This window comes from Plutella xylostella, chromosome 3, assembly GCF_932276165.1.
Source record: "Plutella xylostella chromosome 3, ilPluXylo3.1, whole genome shotgun sequence".
NCBI lineage: Eukaryota > Metazoa > Arthropoda > Insecta > Lepidoptera > Plutellidae > Plutella > Plutella xylostella.
This window is the reverse complement of record NC_063983.1, coordinates 4,811,049-4,823,311: the sequence shown is the minus strand read 5'-3', so window position 1 is coordinate 4,823,311 and position 12,263 is coordinate 4,811,049. Positions and strand designations below refer to the sequence as shown.

At 39.7% G+C, this 12,263-nt stretch overlaps 3 protein-coding genes across 11 annotated transcripts in view; 1 reads left to right on the top strand and 2 right to left on the bottom strand.

Annotated features, from left to right (window-relative positions):
• Positions 1-151: 151 nt before the first annotated feature.
• LOC105380989 (transcription initiation factor TFIID subunit 11) lies at positions 152-2,434 on the top strand. Its single transcript, XM_038116913.2, has 5 exons — positions 152-311; positions 503-607; positions 707-1,166; positions 1,253-1,437; positions 1,979-2,434. The coding sequence occupies exons 1-5, from the start codon at positions 260-262 to the stop codon at positions 2,110-2,112; spliced, it is 936 nt and encodes a 311-aa protein (XP_037972841.2). The 5' UTR covers positions 152-259; the 3' UTR covers positions 2,113-2,434.
• A 451-nt stretch (positions 2,435-2,885) lies between these two features.
• LOC119693443 (putative uncharacterized protein DDB_G0277255) overlaps positions 2,886-12,263 on the bottom strand; it is a 38,345-nt gene continuing 28,967 nt past the window's right edge. For 8 of the 9 annotated variants that reach the window (XM_048626569.1, XM_048626581.1, XM_048626584.1 and 5 more), the window contains 6 exons: positions 11,506-11,705; positions 10,960-11,078; positions 10,470-10,614; positions 5,250-6,848; positions 4,908-5,137; positions 2,886-4,366 (listed from right to left, as the gene is read on the bottom strand). In XM_048626569.1, coding sequence (XP_048482526.1) covers positions 4,146-4,366; positions 4,908-5,137; positions 5,250-6,848; positions 10,470-10,614; positions 10,960-11,078; positions 11,506-11,705 — 2,514 coding nt within the window. In that variant the 3' untranslated portion in view covers positions 2,886-4,145. The remainder of the gene's footprint in view (positions 4,367-4,907; positions 5,138-5,249; positions 6,849-10,469; positions 10,615-10,959; positions 11,079-11,505; positions 11,706-12,263) is intronic. The other variant, XM_048626546.1, reaches the window with a different exon arrangement.
• LOC125489737 (MATH and LRR domain-containing protein PFE0570w-like) lies at positions 6,855-8,875 on the bottom strand. The gene has a single exon (XM_048626590.1). It carries the CDS (start codon positions 8,486-8,488, stop codon positions 6,920-6,922), a length of 1,569 nt encoding a protein of 522 aa, XP_048482547.1. The 5' UTR covers positions 8,489-8,875; the 3' UTR covers positions 6,855-6,919.

Genomic DNA, 12,263 nt, shown 5'->3' with positions numbered 1-12,263 from the left:
CCAGCGATTTGTGTATCGAGACGAGGGTATCGATACCGAAAACGTATCGGCCCAAAAGTATCGAGTACTCAGTATCGGGTATCGCGAACGAAAGTATCGATACTTACTCGGTATCGAAAGTATCGTTCGAACCCTACTTATCTCTACAAGCCAGAGTAGCGAATAAGCAAAGTTTTGTTTTGGTTTGGTACGAATTTCTAATTATTAATTAAAACTCCATTAATACAGACATTTGAACTAAATCCATATTTTCTAAGATATGGCAGATAATCCAAGTAGTGACGGTCTTTCTGAAGCTGAGAGGCTGAGAGGTATGTAAACTGCAAATGATACCTTTAAAATGTAGGTTAATAGTAAATTATTGACCTCTCGATTCGCTACTATTTCTTTACTTTCCATCCCTCTTTATATGCTTTTAATACCATATTTTAACTTACATTCACCCAGCAAGTTGTGTTTCCCTTATGTTCATGAATTTACTAAATATTATGCATTTTTCCAGAAGAAGAATTGGCGCGTGAATTAGAGCATAGCGATTCTAATGAAGAAGACAACAATGAAATTTCAATGGATATTGAAGAAAAACTCCTAAAAGACGAACCTGAATGTATGCTACCTTCCTTCATTATAAAAATCTACAACTTTGTACGAATTTTAAAACTTATTTTGTATTCACTGTAGGTACTTATAATATATATTTTTTCAGATACAACATTAGTCAACTATGGTGAATCAGGTGGCAGCGCTAACATAGAAAGTGAAATCATTGAGACATACTCAGATAGTTCCCAGAACATTGAAACAGTCCACCGAGCAGACGAACTTGGTAACATTTACACTGAAAATTCAGATATGATTAGCTCCCAACCGGACACACTCACAGATGCCAATGATCAGTATGAATCTTACATCAATGATTACACTTTTATCAACAGTTCCACACAGGACAATGTTGAACAGGGCATACCATCGGAAACAGATCAAGTGGCTACTAGTACTGAAATTAAGGATTCTGCCACAGAACCAACAATGAGTGAATATCAAAACGAATTTTCCCAAAGCAACTATGATAATTCACGGACAATGGAGGAATATTTAATAAGTGAGCGGGAAAGGGAAAGAAAGAGTAAGAAGGAGTTGGAGGAAGAAGAAAGAGAAAAGATGCAGTATGTGTCACTTTATTCCACATATTAAGAAAAGTATTGAACACATCTGATTTGAATTTATTAAGACCAATATTAATTACTTTCAGAGTGCTAGTCTCCAATTTCACGGAAGAGCAGTTGAACAGGTATGAGATGTACCGTCGAGCCGCATTCCCCAAAGCCGCAGTGAAGAGGCTCATGCAGACCATCACCGGGTGCTCCATCGGGCAGAATGTTGTCATCGCCATGTCTGGGATTGCCAAAGTCTTTGTTGGTGAAGTTGTTGAGGAAGGTAAGTCATTGAAAATAATTATACTAAAACAAGCTGTACCCGCGAGTTTCGCTTCCTTTTAAATAGTTTTCCTGTGGGTATTCCACTTTATAAAGTAGCATATGTGTTAATCCAGGTGTCAGCTAACTCCATACCATATTTCATTAAGATCAGTACAGCCGTTTTAACTTGAAGAAGGAACAAACATACACTCACAAACTTTCGCCTATATAATATTAATGGGATACGAGTAAGTTACATGAATAATAATTAGAAGTTTAATATTTTTTTATCATGGTTTCATTATTTACTTGTCTTTTAAAAGCCTTTATCAAATTTGATGACAATAGGCTAATTTCAAAATGTTTCTTGTAGTCTACTTGCCATTCCCACTTCCCACACCTAATCCCCATATCTAATTCCCAGAAGTTACAGCTCACATTTAAAACTCATCACTGCTGTAGATAGACTTTCAACAATAAACCATCTAAAACAGTCTTCAAATTCCATAACTTCTGCCAAAAATAAACCCTGTAACTCATATAAAACCTTCCACTCCCAGCCCTGGAGGTGTTGGAGAAGTCCGGCGAGTCGGGCCCGCTGCAGCCCAAGCACCTGCGCGAGGCGCTGCGGCGGCTGCGCGTGCGCGGGACCATCCCCTCTAGGAAGGCACATCGCAGTATGTTCACGCTGTAGTTGGGTTGTCTATGGTTTATTGCAGTGTTTTTCAACCTGTGGGTCGCGACCCCTTGGGGAGTCGCCAAGCTTCTGTAGGTGGGTCGCCAGAGATCGAAAAAACTGGATACTTTAGTTGGAGATCATAAATAATAATACTGTAACATACACATACACACATGAAAAAAAAAACCGAAGGGTCCAGGGGGTCGCATGATGAAAAAGGTTGAAAAACACTGGTTTATTGTGTTGGGCCACATTAACGGGAAACGCCATATTGACATTGCCATTAATTTATGATATAAAATATTCCTTAAATTGTTTATTTAGTGATCAAATTTAACAACTGTTTAAGTCTATAATCGCGATAATTTATGGCATTTGCCGTTAGTGTGGCACAGTGATACGTGTAATGGGGCTGAAATAGCGATAGGTATCGAGAGTGTATGTGTACGAATATTTTAAGTTAAGTGTACATCTCTCTCTCTCTCTCTCTCTCTCTCTCTCTCTCTCTCAGCCTTCCGTAGTCCACTGTTGGACATAGGCCTCTCCTAACGATCGCCACCCCAAACGGTCACCCGCCATCTGCATCCAGCGGCTTCCCGCTAGTGTACATGGTTTATAATAATTTTGTATATATTATTATCTAGTATGAGAGGATGTATTGGTAGTGAATTTTGAAATAGGATTTTGTAGAGAAATAAAAATACCTACTGAAATGACGCAATTGGTTTCTCTAGTCTCTCATTAACATTTTGGTGGGAGTTAGTTTTGGAGTCACAGAAACACAGGTATTTAAATGTTAATTTATTACCATGATAAATTGTTATTATATTAAAAACATAATGTACAACAGTAACTAAGGATTATTTTCATAGTTTATAAAATGTTGAAACAAAATCAGTCTTGTTAAATGGCCAACTATACTGTAAACACTGACAGACAGAAATCCTTGGAATAAATTATACAAAATAAAATTATTTTACCTAACTGAAAAACCATAGAAAACAAAATTGCATTAAAAAGACAAAAGAATTGGCACTTAATATTATTTTGAAATTCTTTTAACACAAAAGTTTATTTCCTACCAAATTATTCAGTTTATCACAGACCTCAATTTCCAAGTATAGTTGTGTTTTGGCTGTAGTTGACATATACAAACAAGTACATAAAATACTGCAAAATGCAAACAAAAACAGCTACTAAATACGTAAAATGTGCAAAAACAACATAATATTTAGGTACTTTAACCTAGTGAAGGCACAGATGACAGATATTAGTGTATAGCAATTTGGTAACATTTAAAATAATTATTTCATTAATTAAGTATGCTTTTTAAGTTTATAAAATATTTCATTATTTCTAATTAATGGTCCAATTTTTATTTGTCTTTTGTGCACACAGTTAATATTAATATTTGTGCTTTGTCAAGTTTCAATTATTTCAGGCAAATTGCCTTTTGGTAAGATTTGTATAAATGGAAAATACAATAAAATGTACATACAAACAGTCAAATACAATAAAAGTTTTGTACAGTGTTTTTACACAACTAATCATCATTAGTTTTGGGTATGTCATAAATTTTGATCATAATTGAAAATACTAAGTGCACTTAGCGCTTGGAAAATACATTTTCAAGGAAAAAGTTTTGACCAAACTGTTACAATCATTAACAAATTACGCATTTCATTTCAAATGCTATATACCCGTCCGGGTACCACCGTCACAAATCACTTAAAAAACGAGTGCAAAAAATGCATCTTTCATCCCCAAAACAACATGTGCAAGCAACAATCTACACCTAACTCACACATACATAACATACGAGGTTATCGTTTACACCACTGGTTCTGGTAGACTAGAATGTTCCATGCATCGAAACCACCGCCGATGCGGGATGAACACTTTTACACACCGAGCAGCCAATCAGCCACCACTTGCGACCAATCACAACACACGTCACGAACACTGACCAATCAGCGCCGTCACCGAGCAGCCAATCAGCAACACACGTCACGAACACTGGCCAATCAGCGCCCTTTTAGCTCAGCCGGTCAGACAGCGAGTCGTTTGACGCCGCACTCGATGCAAAACTTGGCTGTGTCCATGGGGAACTTGGAGCCGCACTCGTGGCAGAACCTCGACAGGCGCGGGCCGGGCGTGGCGGCGCGGCGGTGCAGCGAGCCGTCGGAGCTACTTGTGCTGAGCTCGGCAGAAAGACGCGGCTGCCACGTGCCGCTGTGGCGGGAAGACGCGCGGGAGGAAGAACGCTTTTCTGTGGGTAAACATTTGGATTAGTTTAGGGGTTTTGGCAGTTTGCTGATGAATCAGTAGAGCGATCCGGAAAAAACGCAGCACATTCTATTCGATAGTCTATTCGAAAGTGCTGTCAACCTGTCAACAACAAAATGGCGGTGTATTGCGGTGTACAGATTTGCGAAAGTTTGACAGCTATCATTGCATAGGTCATTGTCAGAATAATATTATGTACTCTGTGGTCATTATTTTCGAAACTCATTCGAAAGGTAAAAAGTGTTTGAAAGTGCTGTCAAGTTGACAATAGTCGCACTCGCATTCGATTCTATTCGTTAGCTCGAATTTTCATGATACGGGTACTGGTCCTGTTTCAGGCAAGTATACAACAGGTGGGCTTGGATAGGTAAAAACATTTTTGGAATTTTTTCTTGTAGGTGTTGCTTACGTTTTTTGAATTTTTAGAAGGCTTTTGTCTCGAACTTGTGGCCTGCTATTATGACTGCACAGAAAATCACGAAACTACGATAGCAAATGCTAAGCGACAAGGTCTCCAAACTTACCGCTAACTTTATGACTGTCAATATCCTTGTAAGGCGGGGGCTCTGGCGCCTTCATTATAGGCTCATCGAGCTCCGCAGACCGCTCCATGGCCAGGAACTCGTCGCTCGACATCGAGCGCACGTCGTTCTCGCGACTAGAATCGGACCCCGCCGGTATTCGCTCCAGAGACATGCCGTTAGACTCCTTCGCATTGCACACCGATAACTTCGACGGTGATATGCGGTTAAGACTGAAAGGGGAATAAGGATTTGTGAATGTTGACGGAAAGAATGTAGATAATTAGTATGTCATCAAGATAAACTAACAGACTCTTTCATTATCCTGTGTAATAATTACTGTACCTGACTAACCTGCTATAAGCGGAGTCGGTGCTCTTAGTGTTGGGCGTGTAGTTTCCATTCGTCACGTCTTCGTTCTTCTTATTCTTCTTCTCCGCCTTGGCCCGAGCGTCCCGCTTCGCCGTATCGTGGCCATTTTTGATCTGAACGTTGTATACGGCAGTCTCCTTCACCGAATGACTTTCATTTTCGTAAAATTTGTCAAAGTCCTTCAGCGAATGCATGATGTCTTGTTCTAGCAGATCAGCGTTGTGGCGACTCTTGCCACTGTCCGTCTTTGAAACGCTCTTCTTTTGTATGGAATCAAGGAGGGAGGAGGACCGTTTGACGGAGGATGGGAATAGGTTGTCATTGTTCACGATATTGTTACTGCTAAAATTGAAAGACATGGATTTGTTGTAAGGAATCATACCGTTGCCATTGCTAACAGTTTTAACTACTGGGGACGAACATTTGCTAGACTTATTGCTATCAATGAGCTCGGCTTGTTTCACGACCCTAGTGGTGGAGCTGCAAGATCTCTTGTTCTCAGATCTCTGTTTCTGCACCTCGTCATCAAAGGCAGTCATGAACTCGTCGAGATCAAAGTCCTCGCACAGAGAATCATCGTCTCTGATTGAGGTTTTGGAAGCTATACTTTGCTCAATAGAAGACATCATTTTATCGTAAGGGGAGCCCAAATCGTCTACTTTAGTGGACTTGTTTGTATTGTTATTTAGAATGTTGTTTTTTCTGTTGTTACCTAAAGTAGTTTGAGAGAATTTCATTTCTCTATCGTAATTGTTATTTACTGTGTTAGAACTGAAAGATTCAAATTTCGCAGGTAAGTTTTCAGTAGTCAGTAAAGATTCCATGCTACTGATTATATCAGGGTTGTTAAGAATAGTGTTAACATTGATCGGTAAATTATCGTTTTCGTTTATAAGTCTCGGATCGATGTAGTTACTGTCTGTAAGTGTGGACGAGTTATCATCAGTGAGAATCGAATCCAAATTTACGAAATCCTTTTTATTTTCGCTTTTGTTGTTTATCTTATCCAGTTTCACAGGTTGTTTTATGGTTGTGCGTTGAAAACTGTGGTAAGAGGTTGCGATTTTAGGAATTTTGTCTCTGGGTTTGGGTGTGCTATAACTAGATGTGGTGTAGCTAGAGAACGATCTATTGAGACTACTGTTTCGATTAAAAGAACTCTTATCCAAGGTGCTAATGTTCTCCTTACTCGATTTGGTGAATGTTGTGTTGAGTTTTGTTTGACTAGACTTTTTACTCTCATTCCTGTTTAACCTAAACGAGCTACACCTTCCACCGAAAGTGTTGCTATAATCGTTGTTGGTGCTACCAAACGATTTCATTCTTTGCAAAGTCGGAGTTTTCTGATAATTCTTATTGAGAGTGTCTTTCATCAATTTGGTGTTGTCCGGTCTAAGATAGGACATAGTGTGTTTGTCTTTAGCGGGTCGGATGTTGGGAAGGGTGCGGTTGAGATCTTTGGGTGTTTGTTTGTGGGATGTTTGGAGTTTTTGAGGGATATTGTTGTCAGAGGCCATGAGCTCCTTCATTTGCCTGGCGGCCTTGGCGAAGGGATCGTAACTATCATCGATTCTGGAAAGTAATTATTAAAAAACAAGAAGTTATTAAATACATAAATATGGTTCCACATCCTATATATGTACTTATGTACTAAGGGATATCGGTATGTAAGGTAAATGAACGAACCCTGACGTCCTCTTTCTATTGTTATTGTCGATGCGGGGTAATTTCAGAGGGGGCGCTTCTGCCGTTATGGATTGGCTGTCACTATCCTCAGTATGCTCTTGTACAATGAATGTCTTAAAATCATTTTTATTCTTTGACCCTTCTCCTAGCATTTTATATTTTCTATTCGGTTTATAAATTCTTTGTACTCTTTTTTTGTCAATTACTCTTTTCTCGTGTATTGTTGGGAGTTTGACTTCTTCGTTTAGTGATAGCGTTTCAAGTTTTTCTTTATCAACATCATTTACACCAAACAAAGTTATGTGTTCGAAATCGGAGGCCTTAAGTTTAGTATTGATTACTTCACTTTGGTTGGATTCATCTTTTTTGACATCCATGGCATCTCCGGCACCCTTAAGCAATTGTTGAAAATTTCTTTTTAATTCTTTTAAAGTATCTGAAAAGTTGTGCTTCATTGTATCTTTCGTGCGTTCTGTGACGTCATCATTGAGTGATTTGTTCATTGAAATAAGAGAACTTGTATTAGGTGTGTGTAAATCAAAGCAAGGATTATCAATTTCGATTTCATGCTTCTTTAATTCAATCATTTTATCTGTTTCATTCATAAATTCCTCGAAATCATTAGGATTTTCTGTGAATTTTGTATACGTCTCTCCACTACCGTGTCTACTAGTAACTATATTTTCATCATCATCATCATCGTAAGTATTAATAATGCAATTATTGTTATCTTCGACTGAATCGTCAAAATTTTCTTCGCTGTTATGTTGATCGGTATTTAGAGGTATTTCTATATTATTTTCATTCAAACTTTTGGAAATGTCTATTTCAGACAGTTCGTGGATGATATCGTTAGTAAACGGAGTTGTTTCTGAATTATAGGATTCTGCATTGACACTGCTCATGGTCTCTTGGGCATCTGTCCTTTGCATGGTTGTGTAAGATACAATTTCATCAGACAGAGTTAAGGTATCGTTTGAAATATTCACCTTGGTTGATAAAATCGATTTACTAGAAGTGTTTTCTATTAACTCTTGCTCTAATTTACGGGATTGGATATCACAAGAGCTGGTCATCATTGGATTTTTAAACAGCATGTGCATGGACAAGTTATCTTCATATTCTTCCTTGACTTTATCTGTGATTTTACCTCGACATTTCGTTAAGACATTTTTTTCTTGTATGCTATCGTGAATGACACAGGGGATGCAAAGAAGCTCTGTATTAATCCCTATAGACTGGCATCGTTTAGCTGCCGAGTTTAAATTCACGACGGACGGATGATCATCAAGACTATCTAAACTCATTGTACTTTCATTTTTTAGTTTATCAATTTGACACGTTATCTTATTTTCTTCCTTGGCTTTCTTCGTAATAGATAGTGGTTTTGGTTTCGATTTATTTGTTTTTGGTGATTCAATTTCTTTGGCTCCTCGACTCTCTAATACATTACTTGTTCTTCTACTTTTGGGCCTTACTAATGGTGGTGGTTCATTTTCAGAAGCAGCTAAAATCTTTTCTAACATTTGACGCCTTCTTTCAGTTTCTTCCTTTTTAACGTCTTTGTATTTTTGGTTCTTGTTCTTGTATTTCTGTGCAAGTTCTAGTAGTTTTTTCTGTTGTTCTTTTTTATCTACCACCTTATCTTTGAGTATGTATTGTGTAGTTTTAGTGACAGCCGCCTCAGGACTTGGTTCACTCGGGTTTTGTTTGGAAAGTGGGTTACTACGGGAGGGAAAAGGAAGGGTATTAAATTGGAAGGAATAATTTTAACAAACAAGGAGACAGGAACGTCGCTACTACGCGCAGTAGAAACAAATGACTTTTACAAAAACAAAAAACCTTCCTTTCCCCTTATTTGCTATCTAGACATAGCTTTAGATAAAATAGACAAGGGTGTTTACAACTAATCTCTACACTTATCTTCTTGATTCCAAAATTATTTATAGGCCTTCATCCATATGTAAACACACAAAATACATGAATGAGTTTAATTACACTTATGTACCGATAAATTAACAAACCATTACCGCTACCGCAACTACATTACTGTAGTACGGTGGCCTGCGCCTAAAAGTATACAGGCGGAGTTTTTAAAATAACGATCCCTGATGATGAAGGGACCAGCTACATCTGTTATAAATCCGGGGACGTGTTGTGTGTAGCACTGGTGTTTATGTGGATGTGCTTGAGAATCATGTGAGCTTGAGATCGCTATTTTAAAAACTCCGCCTGTATACTTTTAGGCGCAGGCCACCGTACATAAATGATGAAATTAAAATAAAATTATTGGTCGGGTTTTTGACTTGCCCATCACCTATTTTGAGGTCTGGATCCGCGCCTGCGTCTATACTAGTGGTGGGAAAAACGGCTACATTTTGATAACACGCTACAGACGCTATGTTACACATTTATAGCAGGTTATTTAATCCGCTACATTATAACGACATTGAAGAGCAAAAAAAAAAAATTGATGAAAAAAAAATATATGAAAAAACCAATGAACTTTCCTTCATACTTTACAGGCTTAGGGCTGTCTATAATGGCACATCACTGTTTCCATAATGGCACATCACTGTTTCTCTTCATTTTTATGAATTATTGTCAAACGTTCTTTAATTGCAATAACTATTTACACAAAACACTTTAAAACCACAAAGTAATATCCTTTCAATGTTTCATCCACTTACTAAAACACACGTAAAGTAAAGATAGGTAAATTGTCCAGTCAAAGTTCAATCACACACAATCACAAAACATTTAAAATACGAAATTGTCCTCAGAACCAAATTGTCCGTTAGAAAGTACCTATTTACACTTACACAAATACTATTTATTTTCAATTTTACACTAAACCTAAATAAACACTATACCTATTTCAATACGTTACTATTTAAACTATTTATTATTATGTATATTTACAAATATTTATTTACAGCACGCAAATGCAACAAAACAAACAACGCGATCGTAATTCGTAACGTTGCGCGAGGTACAATTAGCATAGCGGCCACCCGTGGCCGTTGCCAAATCGCGACTGCGGAGCTAATTTCAGCAGATAGCGGAGCGCTATTGCGTAGTGAAGCTTACAGCTTCGCAGCGTCTCGCTCTCTCACACGCGAGTCGCGCGACGTTGCACCGTTGAGAGAGCGAGACGCTACAAAGCAAGTGAATATCGCCTGCGCGGTTATCGCGCGCCACGTCTCGCGGCTGCGAGAAATAGCGGAGCCGCTCCGCTATTTCTATTTCTAGCAGTAGCGTCGTGGCAACGGCCGCGGGCAGACGCTGTCCAATTTTGCGAGCTAAGATCGCGAGGGCGCGTCGCGTTATAATTATAGCAGCATTTGCGCGTTCATAAAGCGAATGCTATTCGTTGCGAGCAAATCACTTGCTATGTTTTTTAGCTATATGTTATATTAACCTCCACTAGTCTATACGCTAGTATATACTAAGTCTATGGTTTGAACTACATTACTGTAGTACTTACTACACCTTTTTGCAACATACCTGGAGCTGCTCAGGTCGCGGGCTAGGCGCGCCTGGCGGGCCCGCACGCCCGCGTCGCCCGCCCCCGCCGCCGCCGGGGCGCCGCGCGACGTGCGTATCACGGGTACGTGGGGGGAGGACACGTCGTCGTTACTGGATAGGGACTCTGGAAGGGAATGTGATGGAGGGTTGTAGTGTGGCTATTAGTGATGTGCACTCCCTGAGACATAGCTGGCAATATTTGACATAACGTTATCCATCTATGGTTAGAACAGCAGACCTGGGCCTACAGATACCGCTGTAGCTCTCACCCGCTATTAATCATCATGAATATCTACCAGGCACCATTAGGCGATTATACAGAAAGAAAGCTGGAAACTTATAAGCGCTTACGTTACGATGGAGAGCATATCAGCGCTTATTCGGCAAAGTTTGATAAACTAATCGCTTATAAGTTTCCAACGTTTTCTCTTACGTTCTTAGTATAAGTACATAGAATAGAAGGTAATACCTGAGGCCCGCACTCGTTCATGTCTGGAGTCGGCTCGCTCTCGCGGCGGCGACACGGCGCGCGACGACTCCACCGACGTAGACCGACTCATGGAACATTTGTCGCGACTCTGGGACGACCTGCAAGCATATGGGGTATTGTTATGGAGATAGGTTGTACATACCTAGATACCTAGACAAAAAGGGGTAGGTAACTGTAAAAAGACCTGCATGACGAAAAAAAAACTCGAATCTTAAATATTGACGCGCAATGGGGTAGCAACCGGCGCGCTTAATTTTTGCAAAAATGAAAATGTACCTCTAGCTATTTCTATTGTACTTTCTATGACAAAGATTGTTACCGCAATACGCGTCAGGCGTTTCCGAAGCATATTTTTCCAACATAACGACATTATTATTAACAAATTGCCGATGATACTGGAGCAACCAAACTTATAACTGACATTTTAAAGACTATGGGTGTTTTGAATATGCTGCGGATTTCGTCACGCATGCTTCTTTAAATCCGTACCATATTATACCATCCTAAACACAAGTGTTCACTCACAGTCGTCCCCTAACCGGCGGCGCTTTATACTGCGTGCGCGCGTTCAACCTCTGCTTCGCGTCGGAGAGCCGGGCGGGCGCCTGCGCGGGCGCAGCGGGCAGGATCTTGGCCTTGTCCGCGCACCACTCCACGTGCCGCTCGAACGCGCGCGGTCCGAACGCGCGGGTGCAGTGCGGGCAACGCTGTAGCTCTGCGCTCGGCTGGGAATTGACGAGTGGTTATTGGTTGAACGGAGCAATAGATTATTATGTTGAAGAATTAGGTGTGGGTTGATTAAGATGTGTGGAGTAGTTGGTGAGCATACCAATACAACTTGTGGGTAGGTTGTTTGAAAAATGGGGTACATTTAAGGTGGTTGACTGATTCATAAAATAGATAGTAGGAATAAGATCCCAGATTTTGAAGATATGCATAATTTACATTATGTGAAGGAGGGGTGACCAGTGTGAAATATGTAAGAACAAAACGAAGTGACTGTTCACTTATCTATGAATGCACAGCTCAAACATATGTAGGTAATAGTGATGTAACGAATGTGTGTTTTTGGACATTCGCGAATGCGAATGCGAATGCGAATATCTGACATCGACATTCGCGAATGCGAATGCGAATGCGAATATTCAGTTTGTGTTCAAATTTGGCGTTATTTGTATGGTTTGGTGGCAGTCTCGTACTGAACGAGGTACGTTCCGTTCTAGGCGCATTCCGAATCAGACTAAACAATACTAGGCGCAATTTTTTTTAAACTTTTTTAGCTC

Bases quoted from the DNA above. Each gene is read 5' to 3' on its own strand.
- LOC105380989 (XM_038116913.2), top strand. From the start codon at position 260: ATGGCAGATAATCCAAGTAGTGACGGTCTTTCTGAAGCTGAGAGGCTG. The intron at 1,167-1,252 runs GTATGTGTCACT...AATTACTTTCAG, and splicing joins GAAGAAAGAGAAAAGATGCA to AGTGCTAGTCTCCAATTTCA. The intron at 1,438-1,978 runs GTAAGTCATTGA...TTCCACTCCCAG, and splicing joins TGGTGAAGTTGTTGAGGAAG to CCCTGGAGGTGTTGGAGAAG.
- LOC125489737 (XM_048626590.1), bottom strand. From the start codon at position 8,488: ATGTTAGAAAAGATTTTAGCTGCTTCTGAAAATGAACCACCACCATTA.